We start from the raw sequence: 19294 nt of genomic DNA on the forward strand, positions 1-19294 counted from the left end.
TCCAATCACACCATCCCCAGAGTTAAAACAGACGCGCCGTCGGTGGTTAATGCCGGCGCTGATTGGCTAACACCCTTTCACGTTTAGAGAGATTGTCAGTCAGCTGGAGCTCAAGTAAAACAACACAGTACTTGTTTTTATCTTTCAGGGGCTTTTGAACTAGAGACATTTTTTCTTGCTGCGTTTATGGCACCTTTAATACATTACTAAACGGCCCGTGGAACATTCTGTTACGGAGAGAAAAGCGTGAATGTAGCGTTGTTATCGTCACCCCAATTTTTAACGATAGGTGAGTAAGCTAACGTTAGCTGAAGTTAAATTGTTTAATTAGCACGCGAGCTAGTTAGCCGCCTGTTGCAGTTAGCTTGGCAGCCAAAGAACACAGAAGTTCGAGGTTGCTTGACTCTTCCTTGTATTTTATGAATTTTTCTTCCTCGTTTTGAAGCATGTAACGGCAACTTATGCTGGCTTTCTAGCGTAGCTTCTTGCTAGCTTAGATTGTAAACGACAGTCGGTGAGCTACCCTTCCACCGAAAGTGTCTCCAAGGTGACGGTGGTTGTTTCTCCATCCATTTACTCCCTGCTCTCTCCCTCTCTGCTTTCTGATAGCTCCTGACGCCTTTTCCCAGGAGAAGCCCGGTGCCCTGTTTGTTGTCTGGAGCGCCGTGTTGTGGCTGAGAAAGCTCTCGGTGGTCCGTGATTGTTGCTGCCAGGCGGGCCGACGCTAGGAGCGTGGGGGAACATAGCGGCGTGTGTCTGGTGAGGAGATGTCAGAGCGGGGATGCCTCTTTTTGGAGACAGTTTTGTAGGCGAGGGTATACACGAGTGTACACAGTATACCTCCCGCTGGGACTTGGCGTGCAAACCAGCGGAGCGACGTTTCAGCATAACTAGCAGTGACACATATATGGATGGTGGGGTCGCAGTATGCCCACCCCCTCGAGTACCACTACATCACCGGCTGGAGGGAGAAGCAATACCGGGGGAGAGGAAGAGGGGCCCATGTCCGCAGCTTCTACCTCCTCCATCGGCTCATCTTTCCGGTTCGTCCCAGCCTTCTGCCTGGGCGTGGTGGCAGCAGTAGTATTTCAGCTGGCATGGGGAGGCCTGTCTCTCACCTCGTTCTTCTTAAAGCTCTTCATCTATGTGTCATTCGCCCTCCTGTGTTTCCTGGCTGGGAGCTTTGCCCTGCTGGTCAGGAAGAGTCCTCTCAAAGTCAGCTGCTTTAACCGGAGCAGGAGGCAGCCTTCTGAATGGCTGGAGTTCTTCAACAAGCTCATGGTAAGAAGACCCCTTAAATTCATTAAGGGACATGCAGCACACCTCCAGGAACACGCAAACTGTAGCTCTGTGCGACATCTCATTAGGATCACACTGTGTCTCATCAGAAAACATTGTTTACTGCTGACATGCAGACTTATATCTAAGGGCTTTTTGCACACTCTGCATTATTGACAAACTAGATCTGTTGAGCATCTGATGTTTTACATTTTGCCTCCTGATTTGGCCTTCTCAACCATTCCACCCCCTCGTTCCCTGCTCCAATTAATTTCCTTCCACCTCAGCATTTGTACCCACTCTGTCTCTCTGATGATGTCTCCCTACTCTTTTATCCTTGCTGTGTTCTATAATAGATGAGGTACAGTCATTCTTCTGGATTTAGCCTGATTCGCAACACTGAGCACATGCATACACACAACAAATGGTAATTTATTCTTTAAGGAAAGCCTTTGGGTGTTTGCAGCCGGTTGGTGGCATCCCTCAGCCCAGCGGCTGCCTTTCATCTGTGATGTTTGATGTTCTGTGGCGCTTATGACTTATTGATGTTGACAGTGGATGAGTATTGTCACAAACATTAGTCCGAGTGACATGTTGCACGAGCTGTGACCAATTTGGGCTGCTTCATTTGTCATGATTTTAGGCCTTCTAGGCACAATTCTCAGTCCTAGCTCTCTTCTCTCCTTGTATTTCCTGTTTTTATGTTGTTCCTTAACTGGAATTGCCTGTTTGGCTACTTTTCAGGTTCGTTTTTTGGTGCCAGTTCAGGAGTCGAGCCAGAGCAGGAGGGTGGTGGTGTCGCACAATGTGGACAAAACCCTGAAGGAAGGTAATTAGTCACCTGTTTTATGGCACATTTATGTGAATACATGAGGAGCTATTGATGTGTGAGGAGATTTTGATATTCTAGCAGTTGATGTTAAAAAGAACTTAAAAAAAACCCAATTGCTTTTTCTGTTTTTGCCATTTTTGTGGCATCCTGTCTTTATAGAGTAAAATGTGTGAGCGAATCAGGATTCTGAAATTGGATCATATGACAGTCAGACGTCTGAGATCACTTGAGAGTCATTTTTTGAAAGGCTTTAAATTGGCGTTTGCAGAAGAGTGATATTTTCATTGATTATTCGTGCTAGTTTTTTGAAGGACTTCAGAAGCAAACATGAATGTGTCTTCCTCTAAATTTCCGTTTCAGTTATTTCAGTGTTTGAATTCCACGTATAAAAAGTTCAAAATTCCATAAAAAGACTTTTCCTTTAACGTTTATGCTCTTTTCAAGCTCTGCATTTTTTTTTTTTTTGTTTTGTTTGTGGACTCTACTGTAGTAGCTTATCTTACACTGGGCCTTGGTCTAGCCTCTCAGTTCATAACACTGTCTGAAACAAAATGTTTCAGCTCCCTTTCCTGTCCGTTAATGCTCCTGATTGGCTGCCACTCTCAAACAAAAGACATGAACAGCAGCTGTGGTCTTAACTTTGAGATGACTGTAATAAGGACATCCATTCTCACTGGTATTATTCAGAGTTGAGAGCTGGGAAAACAGTAAAATTTTTAAAATGTAGTACTTTACAGCGTCAATACTGCCTTCTCTCCAGTCATCGAATTAGACATATTTTGGTGGCATTACAACACACTGTATAATACTGCACTTTGACAGTGGTGATTCAAAAGGATAGTCATGTTGATTCTTATTGTGGCTTGCTCTGTTTTGAAAAAAAACTTTGCTTTTTTTCATATTGAAAACTTGAAGCTTACACAGCATTAAAATCTGTTTTTCACTCTCAGTAGTATTAGGAGACCTTTCCTGAAATGACTGATGGAAAAAGTTTCAACTTCTGTTTTTGACAAAATTGCTGACTGACGGAGCTCTGCTTCTGTCATTCACCACGACCTGTCACCCATCTCTCCCACACATTAAACCAGTTGAAGGTTAAAGACGCGTACACACTGGGAGCCGCAAACAGACACTCGCACACCCATGCACGCTCAGTAGATCAGTGCATGTGCCTGCCAAGTAACAGATGGCTCCAGGATTTACACCGAGGGTGTGTGTTTGCACATCCTTCTGTGTGTTTTTAAAAAATGGTCCTTTGATTGCAGTGCGATACAAGTTTATGACATTATTAGCTTTATAATCAAGATGTGCTGTGTCAGTGAACTTATGCCTTGATATACCTTGATGTGTTTTGTGGGATTCTTTAGAGTGATGCATTTAAAGCAAGCAGAGTACTTACATTCTAGTTAGAACCTTTCCAGAGGAGCTTACTGTGAGTGCTCAACACAAAATACCTTCTGAACTGTGTCTCATTTATTTTATTAATTTTTTTTAAAAAGATGAAGAAGTAGTATGAGAGCATAATGTTGTTTGAAGTGGAAACTGAGAAATGGAGCAAATCCAATTGTGCAAGATTGGTCTTTATCTGTTATTCGAGTGATAACCTCTCTAACCATTCATCCCCCCTCTTCATCTGTTTCTAAAGCACTGATCCTGGTCAGTTCCAGTGCCTAAAGGCACACATAGAGGTTGTAGGGTCGCTTAACTTGCATGTCTCTGGTTAAAGGGAAAAACCCCAAGAACGTGACAAAGTATGTGCTTTACAGTCATTCCTTACAAGAGTGAATGCTGGTCATGTCTGTTGTGAGTATTAGGGAGCTTCTCCTCCTGATCTGCAACATACAGTACATGTTGATAATGTGCTGTATATAATCTACAGCGGGTTAGCTTGGATCACTGCATACACTGCAAAGACAGAGAGATTCTGCATTTAGTTAAAAGATCACAACAGAACAATTGGTTTGGTTCACACATTAAAACTGAATTTCACAGAGAAGGGGAAGTGCCACGCTGTTCTTCAAAGCATAACTCGATCAGTATGCAGTTATTCAAGTGATAATATGAATTTAATTTTTACAGTTGAATTCATTTTTTTTAATGTATATGTTGTACTGGACGAGCTGCTTATATTTAGATTGCATCTGATTTTTTTTTTCCTGTGATTTTGCTCTTTGTGCAGTTTGTAAGTTAAAGATTTGACCAGTAAAATCTGTTTTTCAGCAGCTAGTTAAAGCAGAGTGCTCACTGTTAAGCTATGGTGTTCCCAGGGTTAAAATTAACCTTCCAGTTGCAGCCGTCTGTGTGGAGTCTGGGTGTTTTATTTATATATTTCTGTCAGATTTTTCCAGGTGCTGTAGTAGGTGTCTCCTCCTATATTCTTCCTGTAGTTACATCATTTGAAAGTGAGTGTGAGGGATTGCCAGTGTTTTGTTTGTTTGTTTTTTTGTGCATCTAAGGGTCAGCTCTGTGATGAGGTGGTGAGCTGTCCAGTTTCCAGTTATAGCTTTCCCCTCACAGAATGAATGCTGGGATAAGCTCTCGGGGGGAGGGCTGGGGACCGTTTACAGAAAAGCGGGCACAGAAAGTAGATGATGGAAAGCGTGAACCACCCTCCAGCTTTCATAAGCTGCACCTGGGCTTTGGGGAAATGAAACTCGATGCACCCGTTGTGGTCTTCAGTGGCTCATTGAAAACAGAGTTTATACAGGGTTTGTGGTTTGTTTTTGTTTTTTTGTGCATCAAAAGTTTGAAATGTAAAAAAGCCATTTGGTGTTACTGTCAGAAGAGTACTGACTGCAGCTGTTTGTCTATTCTAAAAAAAACTGGATTTAGATTTTCTTTTGCTGTCTCCGCAGTGTTTGACTATGCCTACAGAGACTATATCCTGTCCTGGTACATTCCTTTAAGTCATGATGAAGGCCAGTTGTACTCCATGCTGTCAGAGGACTGGTGGCAGATGATCGGGCAGTTGAGATCCAGGCTTGCTGAGATCGACCTCGTCAACGTAGTGTGTTATGACAGCATCCGGATTCTACACACACACTTCACCGACCTCAAAGCTGCATCTGCAAGGTGCCCTAGCACACACTCTTTAATTGTATGAAGTTCTCCCACAATATTCATCACCTGCAAATCAAGGATGGGAAAGCTTGTGAAATAATGTGTTGTTACTGTCAGAGTCGCTGAGCCTCTAAAAGCTTTCTTTGCACAGAGGTATGACTCACAGTTGTTTATCAGGAAATATGTTCCATCTTTGATTTGTTACTGAAAAAGATTTCTCTTCCCACCAGTGTCCATACCTAGTACCATAATTTTATGTAAACAGATGGTGTGAAATTACTGCAAAAGTAATCCCCCTTCAGTGTGTGCCAGGTACACTATCACACATGCGCGTGCAGGAAAAAGAACAGACAGAGCGATGATTCACACATCATCTGGTTTTATTATCTTGGCCAGTCAGACGAGACTTATGATTTGATTGCACTGCTGTGATGTCTGGTCTGCCTAATTTCCAATTGCTTGGGAACAATGTAGCGGCAGCAGCATGTCTTTAGAAGCAAAAACAGCGAGCTACAACACAGCTGAAGTATGAATAACAGAGGCAGCGAAGCTTTAGCTCACGTAATATAATCGGACATCTAAGCTGTGACAGAATAACACTTCACTGCAGCTCCGTCTATTTGTGTTTGTTTCTTTGTGTGTGTTTGTCCGTGTGTCCCCAGACCAGAGGAAGTGGCTCGGCCGTTTTCTCTCCATCCCTGTTTGGTCAGTCCGGAATCGGAGCTGGCCTTCCTCCGCTGTGTAGCCAGAATACTACTGCTATGTCTGCTGCCACAAAAGGATGCCAAGTCGCACACACTACGCTGCTGTCTCACTGAAGTCATCACTACTAAAGGTACATAACTTCCTTGGGGATTCATAAAGAATTCTAATTCTAATTGGTCATTGTCACAAACTGTGAAGTCACATATATGCATTATTGTTGTCAAAGAATAATATGTTCTGTTTTAATGTACCTTTTATGAGTCATTGCTTTTTTGTCTTATGGATTGTTATTACAAGTAGCAGTCGTTGAATGTTTATATCTTTATTTTGCCTCTACTCCAAGTCATTAAACACAAGAGTAGTTGAATCAGCTCCACAGTGCAGACATGGTGATGAAATGTGCACCATCCTCTTGGTGGACTCCGCTTGTCAGTGTCACACTCCCATAATTGGGGAATTAAACATACGCTGTGAATAAATTTCATGTAAATAGAATGAAACTTTACTCAACACATTGGGACACAATTCATGATAAGCACAGTTGTAATTAAAAACACAAATGGTGTCTCCTTTCCTCTAGTTGTTTAATAGTTGCACCTGCTCAGTGAAAGAGACTGAGGTGTTGTTGACATAGATGCATAACACTCGCAGCTCTTCAGGTGTGTTTGATAAACAAAGAATAAATATACAACATTCTGCTGAATAGTTTTACTCTTTAATATACAGTACTATGTAGAACTCTTGAGTTCTTTAATTTCTTTTGATTTTGCTAGGAAAATAAGAAACGGGTGCAGCGATTTATTGAATCATAGCCAAGCATACATGTGAATACAATAATATAAGGCTAAAACAGAGTCTGTACAATTCTCACTAGCTTTAAAGTCAATATTTGTATGACTACCTTTATTCTTCAGCACAGTCTGGTATAGTTCATTTCAGGTCTTCTTTGGGTGTTTGCTGTCTTTCGTTTGTTTCTGTGTCGATGATCTCACACTGCCTCAGTAATGTGGAGGTCTGCGCGCTGGGAGGCCAGTGTGTGTGTTCCAGTGTGTTCCCTTTTTTTTAAATATCCACACATGCTTTTACTGCATTGGTAAAATGCAGTAATCATCACTCCATTATCACTTACTCCTGCCACTGATTCTTTTTTTGGGACATATCTCCACCTTTTCTCCCTGTTCCCATTCCTTAAGAATGACTTCTTTACAGTCAGCCTTCCGAGACCATTTCTGGTGACGTTTGAACAAACAGTATTTAGATCAGCTGCAGGGTCAGACGGATTTCTCAGGTCCTGTGTCACGTCTTTGTTGGTTTTTGCCTATTACATGACTTTCACTTACTCTCTATCTGCTGTAGATTGCTTTTTATGCCTGTCACTTCTTCTTTTGTCCTCTACTTTGCCAGTTTCCTCATTTTCTTTTACCCTTATTTTAAACCATGTACATGTAAACTTTGTCAAGATATGACAAGATCACCTTGTTGGTGCATTTTCTGCCTGTCAAAGTGTCCTGCCGTTGGCATTTTTACTAGATTTGAATAAAGAAATTGGAACAAATATTATTGTGACAGGCTTTTAGCAACAAAGCGCCTAAAAATACAATATAAACGATCTCTTTGCTAAGTTTCCTGGTATGTTTGGAGACAGCATTGCTTCTTTTCTTGAATTAGATGCTTGCTTTTTTGAATGATTTGAATGAATGACTCATAGATCAGTGTGGCTTAACAAACAAAAACATTCCTCTGGACAAAGACTGGACTCGTATTCCTTCCAGTCTTTGTACCTTGAATAAAGGCCAGGGGATGAGGGGAATAACAATAGTGAAAATAATAATTTTCTTACAAAGGATTCAACTCAGAGAGACAATTAAATAGCCAAAGGAAAAGGCTTTGCTGCTCACTAGTAGCTCCAACATTAATTTCGGTCCAAACTCAGGCAAAGCTCTTCACTACAGCTCATCACTCTCAGGCTGGCACACACTGAGTCCGAGCAACTCCACTCCAGATCTTTTTATAGTGTTGGATGATGATTGGTGAGCAGAGCATGCTCCACACTGGTGGCTCCTCACAGGAAAACGTGTGGCAGCTGCAGGCAGGGGAGAAGGAAAGCAGAACACACCCACTAACACAACTTGTTAGGTTTGTAACAAAATATAACAAATGACGAGTGGCTCACAGTCTTTGGACACTACTGCATGTTATAAATAATTTAATTGTCATCTAATTATTGAGCATTGCAAAATGTACTCTTAGCTGTTGTAACAGCACTGACTCATAAGGGAAGTGTGGCAGTGAAGAAAGGAGAGGAAAAAAGAATGCAGGAAGATACAGAACACTTTTTCTTCTTCTCCTGCATTGCAGCAGAGCGCCACACTGTTACTGCTGCACTTGGCTCTTGTTTCCAGAGTACATGTTGGTTTACATGGTGTGAAACAAATGTGCAATTTTGCTGGCCTGACACATGAATCAATGGACTTTTGTTATTTATCTGTAATGTTTTGCTGCATGTTTGAGCTGTTCTGGAAAATTTACCTGCTGAAAAACCGGAAAAGTTGGAATTCAACTGAGAAAAACTGGAATCTTACAAACTCTGTGGTCATCCTTTCCTCTTGAGCAGGTGTGTTGTCAGTGTTGTTTTGAATGCAGCTGTTGTTGTGTTCCTACTGTGAGAAGGAACAGATGAAACGATAGAGTCATAAGAAAATGTGTGATATCTTGATGTCTAGCTGCTGCTCTGTTTCTAGAACTGCATTCCTCCATTTCCCACACCTAGGATTTTTTTTTTTGTTTTTTTTGTTTTTTTTTTTAGATCAGTGTCTCATTTTATTATGCGTCACAGAAATCTGTGGTTCTAACTTCATCAAGAGCATTTGTCCTTCCTTTTTACATCAGCGTATTTTTATCTTTGTGCGTGTGTTCTCCAGTCCTGAAGCCGTTGGTAGAGGTACTCAGCGATCCAGATTCCATAAACAGGATGTTGTTGTCTCAGCTGGAAAAGAGGGAGCAGCAGGCTGAGCAGCAGAAGAAAGCCTACACCTACGCTGCCTCTTATGAAGACTTTATCAAACTGATATCAACTTCTACTGATGTCAATTTCCTCAAGCAACTCAGGCATGACAGTGACAACGTACACACACACAGTAGATGCCTACATTACCTCATTTAAGTAGACTATCCTGTACCTACATAGAATCAAATTAAACAAACCACGTGTGTCCTTATATACATAATGACAAACATGTTAACCAGGCAGTCTTAGCCACCAACATGTTTGCTGCTCAGGGGTTACCATGGGAACAGACAATGTCTCTGCAGCAATATACTTGATCTAAATGCAGGGTAGACATGATACTGCTATATTGTCTCGTTAGTTTGAGAAATGGTGGCTCAGTACTGGCTGCTTTTTGAAATGTTTATTCTTTTTGTTTGTTTTGATTTATTTTGGCCTCGTCACTTTCCATACTATATTTCCATCTTTCTGTGACGTAATTCATCTAATAATTGTATTTGTCTCCCGTCTTTCCTCCTTTGTAGGTATCAGATTGTGGTAGAGATTATTCATGCCACCACCATCAGCAGCCTGCCTCAGCTCAAGAAGCAGAAAGGTACAGACAACACTACAGTTTCCTGCATTTAAAACCTCAAAAGTATGGCAGCGTTTCAGTTCACGTTCACTGCCCCTAAAAAGCTAGCCAGGTATGCAATATAGGCATTCATTCATAGAAGTAAACAATAAGAGTACAGTCACGATTCCGCTTGTTTTGCAACAATTTGAAGAGAAGTGATGTGAACATTTATCTGTCAGACACTTGCAATATGCCTGAGTTCAGCCTCGTGTCAAAGACTTTTAAGGACCAGGAAGTGACATTGAAAGCGAAGTTTCAGGACAGCTGTGTGAGCTTCTGCTGAGGAAATAATGTGAGCGTGGTTATAATGACATTACCAGAGCGACTTTAGTCGTAAATGTATTACAGCAAAGGCTGATGGGAATACATCATTAGTGTTGCAGGTGGTTGAGTCTGAAGGAAAGTATTGTATGTAAAAGTTTGAAACGGATGGACAGACAGCACCAGCTGATACAGATTTACAAACAATACAAGGGAATGAGTGGATTTGAACTGCCCTGCAGTGCAGCACCTAATTTTTATTCTCATTGATTGAGGGGGGAAATGGTCCATAAACTGTCTCCATGTGCACTTTTAAACACTATACTGTCTATACTGTGTGATCCTGCTGGACTACACAGTATTCTTTTCAATTTGCTTTTGGGGATTTTGGAGACCCAGTACTGGTTTCTGTTTGCACAGGCTGTTTGCTGTTGAAACACACAGTCCCTGTTCAGCAGTGAATGAATTCATGAGTACATTTAAAGGCCAGTCGGCTGTAGAAACTGCAAGTGCATTCACATGCTGTATCTGAAAATCAATGACCAATAAAGTTCACTTGTTGGTGTGCTTAGCTTGAAGCACATTTTCATAGAATCAGGCCATCTGTATGTATCAGCTTTATCCCGATAGTTCAGTGGCTCCACACCAGGTGATTGTGTGCCTTTGTGTTATTATGTGGCCAGAACTTGCTCAGACAGGCTTTCCCTCTCCCTTAGAGAAAAAAGGTAAAGAGTCAGCAGCCATGAAGGCCGACCTGCTGAGAGCCAGAGATATGAAAAGATATATCAATCAGCTGACTGTTGCTAAGAAACAATGTGAAAAAAGGATCCGCCTCCTTGGAGGGCCAAACTATGAGAATAGTGAGGAAGGAGGGGCCGATGACAACGATGAGCCTCAAAGCCAGAAGGTAAATAATATATCATGTAACTGATGCGGTCTCTCTTTATTTCCTGTAAGGTGTGAAATTACTTTGGTTCTTTTTTAAAAATTCTCTCCCCTTATGCAGATTCTCCAGTTTGATGACATCCTGTGTAATCCAAGTTACAGGGATCATTTCAGAGTTTACATGGAGAGAGTAGATAAGAGAGCTCTGATAAGCTTCTGGGAACTGGTGGAAACACTGAAAACTGCCAACAAGGTAACGGCTGCACACATTCTAGAGATTTTTACCCCAACACTTCTTCTATTTTTTTTTTCTTTTACTGTTAGGCCTCAAAGTAAAAATGGCTTATTAGGCTTCCTGTTTGAAGTTACTTGTTTCATTGTCAAGAGCTCAAGAGGTGTGACGAGGCGATGGCATTCATACTGAGATGTACACAAAAGTAGAAAATGGGAGTGCTTGATGAAAAAAGGGGATTGTAATTTTATTAAACAGTCTTGTATAAAGAAACGTAGCATAAAGCTTTTTGTGAGTTCAGTGCACAAAATCAGACTTGAAAATAACTGCACATAGTGTCAGCAAATGTCTTCTGCTTTAATGTCTTTAAACTTGGAATCTTCTGGTGTGGCTGTAACTGACAGTTAAAAGAAACTTTATTCATTTTATTAAAAGCTTTGGTGCAGCTTGTTAGTTCATCTGCCGTCTGAAGCAAGCTATTTTCACTCACCTCCTTTAAAGCCACTGATGTGACCAAATTTAGGATGTCCACTTGCATTCGCACCACATAAAGACTTCAGGGTAGAAATAAGAAAAACAGAAACTTGAGATTTTTGCTCACAGAGATTACATTAATTCAGTTTTATTTAAATAGTGTCAAATCACATTTGCCTGTTGAGAAAACCCCAACGATCATATGACCCCCTATGAGCAAGCAGTTGGCGATAGTAGGAAGGAAAAACTGCCTTTTAACAGGAAGAAATCAGGTAGAATCAGACTCTGGTATGGGCAGCCATCTGCCTTGACTGGTTGAGGGTGAAGGGAGGAAGACAGGACGTGTTAGTGTTAGTGATCCAGAGACTAATACTAACTAATGATAAATGTAGAGCTCTGTATAAACACAGTGAGGGAAGAAAGTAAGATAATTTTATTCAGATTATTTGTTATTCAAAACTTTGGTCATGAGCATCAGCCATTGTAACAGTTTGTGAATGTGAAAATATATATACGTGTGTGTGTATGTAATAAAAAAAGGAAAGAAAAGGTAAGCAAAAAATGTTGAAAACGGTGAGAAAAGTATGTGAGAAAAATTTTTGTTTGACAGAATGAGGTGCCCCAAATTGTTGGGGAAATTTACCAGAAGTTCTTTGTGGAGAGCAGAGACATTCCAGTGGAGAAGTTTCTTCTGAAAGAGATCCAGCAGAGTTTGGTGGGGAACAGAGGAACGCAAGTCTTTGTTAAACTACAAGAACAGGTATGTGCTGCTCTGCTTAGCCAGCTGCAGCTACCTGTAGCTACAGCAGCTGACGGTGGATTTCTTGAAAATCTCAAAAGAAAGCTGTTGAACTTCGATCATTAAAAGCGTGTGTAACAGTGGAAACTGACACATCCCTTAGGTTGCTGAGACAATGAGAGAGCGTTACTACCCCTCCTTCCTGGTGTCCGACCTCTACGATAGGCTGATCAGACGAGACGACCATCACAGCCAATCGCGGTGTAGCCCAGAGGGGAAGGGAGAAGGGGTGAGACATTCATACGCAAACACATTCACAATACTAAATGAATGTGTTTAACACTTGTTTTTCTTTATATCCTTTATATCCTCTGTGAAGTGCCAGGGTCTAGATACAGGAGAGGTGTGTGACGAGGGCAGTAAAGGAATCAATGAGCAGGCGAGCTATGCTGCTACTAAACTACACCAGCTCTATGACAAACTGGAGTACAAGCGACAAGCCCTGGGCTCAATCCAGAACGCACCCAAACCAGACAAGAAGGTAACAAAATATAGGTCAATGTGCTAAATACAGTCTGTTGGATCACTTCAGTATTGAGTATCAGGATGTTGGAATGAAGTGGAACCAATTGCAGGATGTTTGATTGGGTTAAACTCCCATTTATCTGACGTGGTCCCTGCTAGAGTATGTGACAACTTTAAAGTAGAGCTTTGAAAACACCTCTGAATGCAAAAACTTTTTTTTTTATTGTGGTTCAGCATAATGTCATTTTACTGTAACTCATGTGCTTATGTGCCTCTGGTGTGTGCTTTGCAGATAGTAAGCAAACTAAAAGAAGAAATAGGAGCCATGGAAAAAGAACACAGCGAACTTCAGCAACACATCACAAGGACTGACTGGTGGTGTGAAAACCTGGGGAACTGGAGGGCTACGATAACTACAGCTGAGGTAAAAGGAAACAACAAACCTGAGTGTAGAAACAAATGATGCACTCACCTAAACAGTTTACAGCAGTCTGCAAGCATGCCCTTCATCCTTTATGCTCTTGCACAGAAGAAACAAATGAGCCACACAGCACAGATAATTTAATACTCGGCATACTTTATGCTTTAGTATAGAAGATAGATTGGACAACACATACATTTGTATAGATCAAGCACATTTCTGATCTTTATCTATACAGGACTAGATTGACTAAACTTCATGCAGCAATCACAGAAATGGCCCAGTGGGAGTGGAAAGTTCTGTGGTTTATCTACTAACAGTGCACATTAAATTCATAGAAGAACAGAAATCATCATTTAGAGTCAGATCGTGTATGTGTGTGAAAATATTACTCTTACTTTGATGTGTGTAGAAGCATATATTTTTCTTTCTTTCTTTAGTTTTTCACCAGGCTGCATGTTTTTATGAAAAGTCAGTGTTAAACATTGTAACTTTGGATGTTAATCAAAGACACTGCAGGTTTGCCTGAGTGTCTCGTCCTTCAAAACTCTTACACATAACATGCACTAAGGCCAGCCCTAACACTGTCCTATGTTAATGAATATTGACAGTATCTTTATAATGCTAAACGATTGTTTTTCCAGCTGACATTAAATCTAACCCTAGTCATTCACATTTCATTCATTTTGGTCTTTCGTGTACTTACGTGTGTAAATCCTTTTTAAATTTATACTAAATTATAAAAATATATTGTGACAATGGAGGACCCGACAACAGCAGTGTTGCAGTTTAACACATCCTTTATTGACAGACTTCCCAACATGCGCAGCTTTCTGGCTGCCCTGCTCCTGTAGCACACAACACCGCCCTCTCCTCCGGTCCTGGCAACATCTTTAACAGGGGAGACATGATTAGATGATCGGGGTCAGGTGTGTCAGCCTCCCCTGACAGTACACTCTGAACTCCACTGCTCCACCCTTCCCCTGCAGCTGAGCCACACCCCACCACATATATATTAATGTGCCTGAATAAAGAATATCCAGGTTGTGTCAAAAAGAATCCTCTGATTTCAAAGAGCTTAATTTCAAGGCCACTCACCGATAACGACTTAATCTCGCATTGTTAAAAAGAGTGGATCTGTGAGCAGCATAACGACAGCAGTGGCTGCATTGACTCAAAAGTATGGGACAGATTTGACTGTGGTATGGACTAAAGCTGTGTGTCTGGAGGGGGACACATTGAGCACTTGGGAATATTGTTTTTATATTCTTTTTTTCTTTTCTTCTTCTTTTTTTTTAAAAGTATATTCTTTACTTTAAAAAAGTGTCACCTTTTGATATCAGATTATTTTCGATACGCCCTGTATGGATACTACATCTGTCCATTTTGGGGTTGGGTTTTTTTTTTTTTTTGGTAAATTCCCAAGTAAGCTCTCTCCAGAGTAAAGAGGTGGTGGTTTATTGTGTATGTTTGTGTGTATTTCAGGCTGCAGAGGAAGGTGGTGAGACTGTAGCTTGTTACAGTGTGTTTGTTAACCTGGTGGAAGGAGAAGAAACAGCCAACAGTCGCTGGAGCGTCCAGAGGAAACTTACTGAATTCCAAATGTTGCACCGCAAACTTACAGAGGTAACAAGGCACCAATCCTGCACACATGGATCAACAGCTGCTGCCTTATTGTTTAAATGCTTCATGTCTCCTGCACAATAAACCAGTAAGGTCATCAGCTCACTGTGTAGCACTGAAATGGAAAGACTCGCAACAAAAAAATAATGTGATGATGGATTTACTGCAGCCTACGTGCCACAGAAAGCAGAGACTGCTGTTTGTTAGAAGCATTTCCAGTCCTCTGTGTGACTATCTGTAGTCACTGTACAGTGATAAATTGGTTTAGATGAAATCTAATATCTGTGACATCTGGAGAGCTGCATGCTTTTAGTCAGTCTGCTCTATTGACTAATTTATGGTTGTTAATGCATTTCTGAATCTAACAAGAGTAAACAGAGTAGCTGTTTAAATCAAAAAATACACATATTTTGCCTCCTGTTAGTGTAAAATCATCACCTGTTAATGTGTCTCTCCTTCAGTGTTTTCCATCACTGAAGAAACTCCAGTTACCATCACTCAGTAAACTTCCCTTCAAATCTATTGACCAGAAGTTTTTGGACAAAAGCAAAACACAACTCAACACTTTTCTCCAGGTAAACAAGCAGCTGCTGCATAGATATTTTATATCTCTATCACCTGCTGTGATACAATTACAAATGCTTCACTTTATCTCTACATTGTTAATTATAACACACAAAAACCAGGGTGCTTAATCACAACCCATTTCAGTCTATGACATGTGTGAGCTCTTTTAATTAAATATTACACTGTAATGAGGTCTGTAACCTTATGAAGTCTGTGCTCACAAAAGCTTATTCTGCTTATGATCACAGCTGTTGATGATAACCTCAGGTGTCTGTGTGTGTGTTAGCGTCTCCTAACAGATGAGCGGTTGTGCCAGTCAGAGGCTCTCTATGCTTTCCTCAGCCCGTCTCCAGAACATCTGAAGGTGAGCCATTTCTCATATTTCAATTTTAAAAAGAACAGGGAATAATATATGCTTATTTCCATAAGTGTTTGCACATTTCTTTTTTAAATTTATTGCCTGTACATAACAACAATGGATTTGAAATAAAGTTAACTCAATGGGATTAACTGACATATTAGATCAGCTCTGTAGGAGTTACAGTTTCCCTATTTTTACAGATTCATAAGTGATAAGATTGTACATATAATTATTTTCTTAATTCTTCACGTTTAATGACTACCAGTCGTTTGCAGCCCATAGACCTCATGCGATGCTGGATTTTCCTGTCTGAGGCTATAAATTTCAATTTTTATTTTTTCATAAAATAATGAAGAAACAAGCCCCACCCAGGCGTGAAATTGTTGTCTTGCAATTGTATTTAGCGTCTATTAAATGGAAGTGCAGTGACAAAATGCTGTAATTCATGAATGTTACTGCAGTTTTTGTTATCATTCTTTTTTACCTTAAAGTCCTCACCTTATTCCAAATCCACTGTGTGGGTGTACAGTGTGAAATGACCAAAATTGTATCGCATGTTTCCTTTCTTTTCAAAGCCACCACTTTGTCCTGTTTTAATGCTTTTAAAAGTTAAATAACCATTTAACTTCATTAAAACTCAATCTATTTTAAACCCCAAACCAGAAGAAGCATTAGTTTCCTGCATTAGTTAATCAGCTAAAGTTCTCTGACATGAGTTGTGTTTGTTACTTAAATCTGAAATTTTGCCCCTGTGAATTTAATGAGCGGCAATTAATTACATCAAATATGGGCCATTAAATACAAGGTTATTGCTCTAATTACCAGCAGCTTATTGGTGCTCTTTTACGCACATTTATGGCTTTGTGCAGTGTTAGAGCAGCAACACTGGCAGAGCCGCTTCATAAGAGGGTCACTACTCATTTGACACTGGCACCATTAATGAGGAGACATTGATTACAGGGCCGTGTTTGTGGATTCACAGGGATCCTTTCATGTTTCAGACCTTCCTGATGGTTGTGTTATCTGGATGATTTTGTCCATTGTATGCAGACCATTTTACAGTAATGATATCTTGTATAACATTTGAAGGTGATGTCTATTCAGAAGAAATCCTCTTTCTCACTGGCCTCCTTCCTGGAGAGGTTACCTGGAGATTTTTTCTCCCATACTGAGGTACACACTCATGCACGACGAGTAAAGCAGCATTCCTAGGCTGTCCTGCATCCTCATTTGCATGATGTGCGCTGTGCGTTTTCTTCATAGGAAGATGGCGATGACGACAGTGACTTGTCAGACTACGATGAAACAGACGGGCGGAAAGATGCTCTGGCTGAACCCTGCTTCATGCTCATAGGAGAGATCTTTGAACTCAGAGGAAGTGAGCAGGACACTGTTGTGATGTTACACAAGCTCGTGTTGGTGAATTCTAGCTGCCTCAGAGTCTGTTTATCTGAATACGTTCCCTCTCTGTCTGTCTTCCTGCTCAGTGTTTAAGTGGGTGAGGAAGACTTTAATTGCACTAGTCCAGGTGACATTTGGACGAACTATCAACAAGTAAGTACTAACAAGTACTCTTTTAGTCAGTGGTCTGGCAGTATTGTTGATCCAGAATAAAATATCTCATCTGTCGAGTCCAGATCCAGAGGCTTTGTTAACTTATGCAAGGTAGAGAGTGTAACACCTATTGTACATTTTCCTGAGATGAAAGTTTTCAGGCTTCTCTTGTGTATTTCAGACAGATCCGGGACACTGTAAACTGGATCTTCTGTGAACAGATGTTGGTGTGCTACATCAGTGTGTTCAGGGACACCTTCTGGCCTGATGGCAAGCTGGCGCCACATATCAAAGCCCGAACGGACTATGAACGCACTGAGACCAAGGAGCGCGCTCAGCAGAAACTACTTGACAACATCCCAGGTAGCAACACACACACACAGGCGTGACTTATTATTTCATTTATTATGATTGCACATGTTTGCAGTGTAAAAGAAATAAAGAATAAAGTGCTTGATTCAGCATGCTTTTCCTCGTCCACCAGATGCACTCACAAATCTAGTTGGCCAGCAGAATGCCCGCTACGGTATCATCAAGATCTTCAGTGCTCTGCAGGAGGCCAATGCCAATAAGCACCTTCTCTATGTAAGCGTGACACACATTTCCAACATCAGCGTTTCCAACATCACCAGATTTCTTAGCAATTTCTTTTTTCCCTGTGTTTGTTAGGTATTGATGGAAATGTTACTAAAGGAGCTGTGTCCTGAGCTCAGGGCTGAGGTGGACAGTATCTGAACACATGCATGAGAATGAGGATCGGCTGGTTCGTCTTTCAGGCCTTTCTGTAGCTGACCAATCACAAACTGCCAAGCCAGACAGGGAGAGGGCCATTGGGTGAATCCTCAGACAGAAAGCAAGCTGCGTTGGTCAGAGTTGAGATGCACGCAGACTCTGTTCAAAGAAATTTGCTGTGAACCGGTGAAAAGCTGGCCTGACACTCTCCTGACAAAGCTGCTGACAGAAGGGTGCATCTCTAAACCTGCGTTTGGACGGGGAGAAACCACAGGGACTTCTTCCTATCTAGACTGCAGTCTGATGAGACTGATCACAGAAGAACAAAGTGTATTTTTGACTTAAGTAACTCACATCTGTGTTTTTCTTTTAAAAATAATTATAATTCTTTCACTAGCACTGACATTCAGCATCTGTGCCAGAACAGACTGAAATGAAATGTTTTGCTCAAATGTAAATGATGGTGGTTTGGTCGACAACTTCTTTGTTACATCTTTAATTTTTAGAGTAGATAATCGACTGACTTGACTAAAGACAAAAAAAGACAGCTGACAGTCAGACTCGCTGTTGCCCTCTAGAGGCGACCGCTGTGAGTCCCAGCCCACGGACCTCTGAACATTCCTTCTACACACAACCTGAGCAACACTTGTTCTGTGATTCTTGTAATAAGGCTTATAATTGTGCAATATAATGTAATGTAAAAGTCATTGTGATGATTTTATTTATGATTTATTATTGATAGATTTTATTTTTACCAAAAATTGTTTAGAGAGCATTTATATAAGCAATAAATTGCAAACAAAAAGCTGTTGTGAGTTTTGCATTTCTTTGAAAGTGTGTGTGTGTGTGTGTGTGTTCCTAGGAACAGCTAAGATACTGCGCAGGACCCTCAAGCTCCCAGGCCTCTGGAAGAGGACCCAAGCTTGAAGGATTGACCGCCCACAGGGGCGACTGGGGAATTTTTGTTATGTATATGTATATGCACAAAAAAAAAAGAAAAAAGCACAATGACATAGTCGCTTGTTTAGAAAGAGCTTAGAGGTCACAGCAGAGATATGTAAGCATTGTGCTACATTTAGTAATGCCAACATATTAAAAGAACAATATTTGTCTCTCATATATAATACATCTATATAATACACTGTCAAAGATACTTGACTTTGAGTGAAGATTTAAGGTGATAGGAAATATAAATAACTGCAACAGCAGTGAGTTCAAGTTCACTGGTGTAATAACTAATAATGGTTAATATAATAACTTTAATATTGGCCATATTATATTTACATTACCAAAGTAAGATGACTTTAATCTCGTGAACAACATTAGCCAATTGTTATTTCTAGCTAATCTTAAAATGACTGCTCACTCAGTACAGAAATGAAGCCCAACAATCATGTTTTTACAGTCCCGTGGTCTCAGCCT

At 40.7% G+C, this 19294-nt stretch overlaps 1 protein-coding gene across 2 annotated transcripts; it reads left to right on the forward strand.

Annotated features, from left to right (window-relative positions):
- Positions 1 to 30: 30 nt before the first annotated feature.
- snx25 (sorting nexin 25) lies at positions 31 to 18673 on the forward strand. 2 transcript variants are annotated; one of them, XM_087847593.1, is made up of 24 exons: positions 31 to 289; positions 610 to 1281; positions 2023 to 2107; positions 2933 to 2934; positions 4449 to 4512; positions 4966 to 5182; positions 5833 to 6005; positions 8797 to 8983; positions 9407 to 9477; positions 10476 to 10666; positions 10766 to 10897; positions 11961 to 12110; positions 12253 to 12378; positions 12469 to 12630; positions 12907 to 13038; positions 14521 to 14661; positions 15120 to 15233; positions 15512 to 15589; positions 16676 to 16759; positions 16850 to 16964; positions 17074 to 17140; positions 17322 to 17503; positions 17625 to 17725; positions 17810 to 18673. In XM_087847593.1, exons 2-24 carry the CDS (start codon positions 928 to 930, stop codon positions 17873 to 17875), a joined length of 2994 nt encoding a protein of 997 aa, XP_087703719.1. In that variant the 5' UTR covers positions 31 to 289; positions 610 to 927; the 3' UTR covers positions 17876 to 18673. The 2 variants fall into 2 exon arrangements, with proteins under 2 accessions (XP_087703719.1, XP_087703714.1); XM_087847588.1 differs by lacking the exons at positions 2933 to 2934; positions 4449 to 4512.
- The last annotated feature ends 621 nt before the right edge of the window (positions 18674 to 19294 follow it).

Source organism: Neolamprologus brichardi, chromosome 2 (genome assembly GCF_056152115.1).
Source record: "Neolamprologus brichardi isolate AB-2024 chromosome 2, ASM5615211v1, whole genome shotgun sequence".
NCBI lineage: Eukaryota > Metazoa > Chordata > Actinopteri > Cichliformes > Cichlidae > Neolamprologus > Neolamprologus brichardi.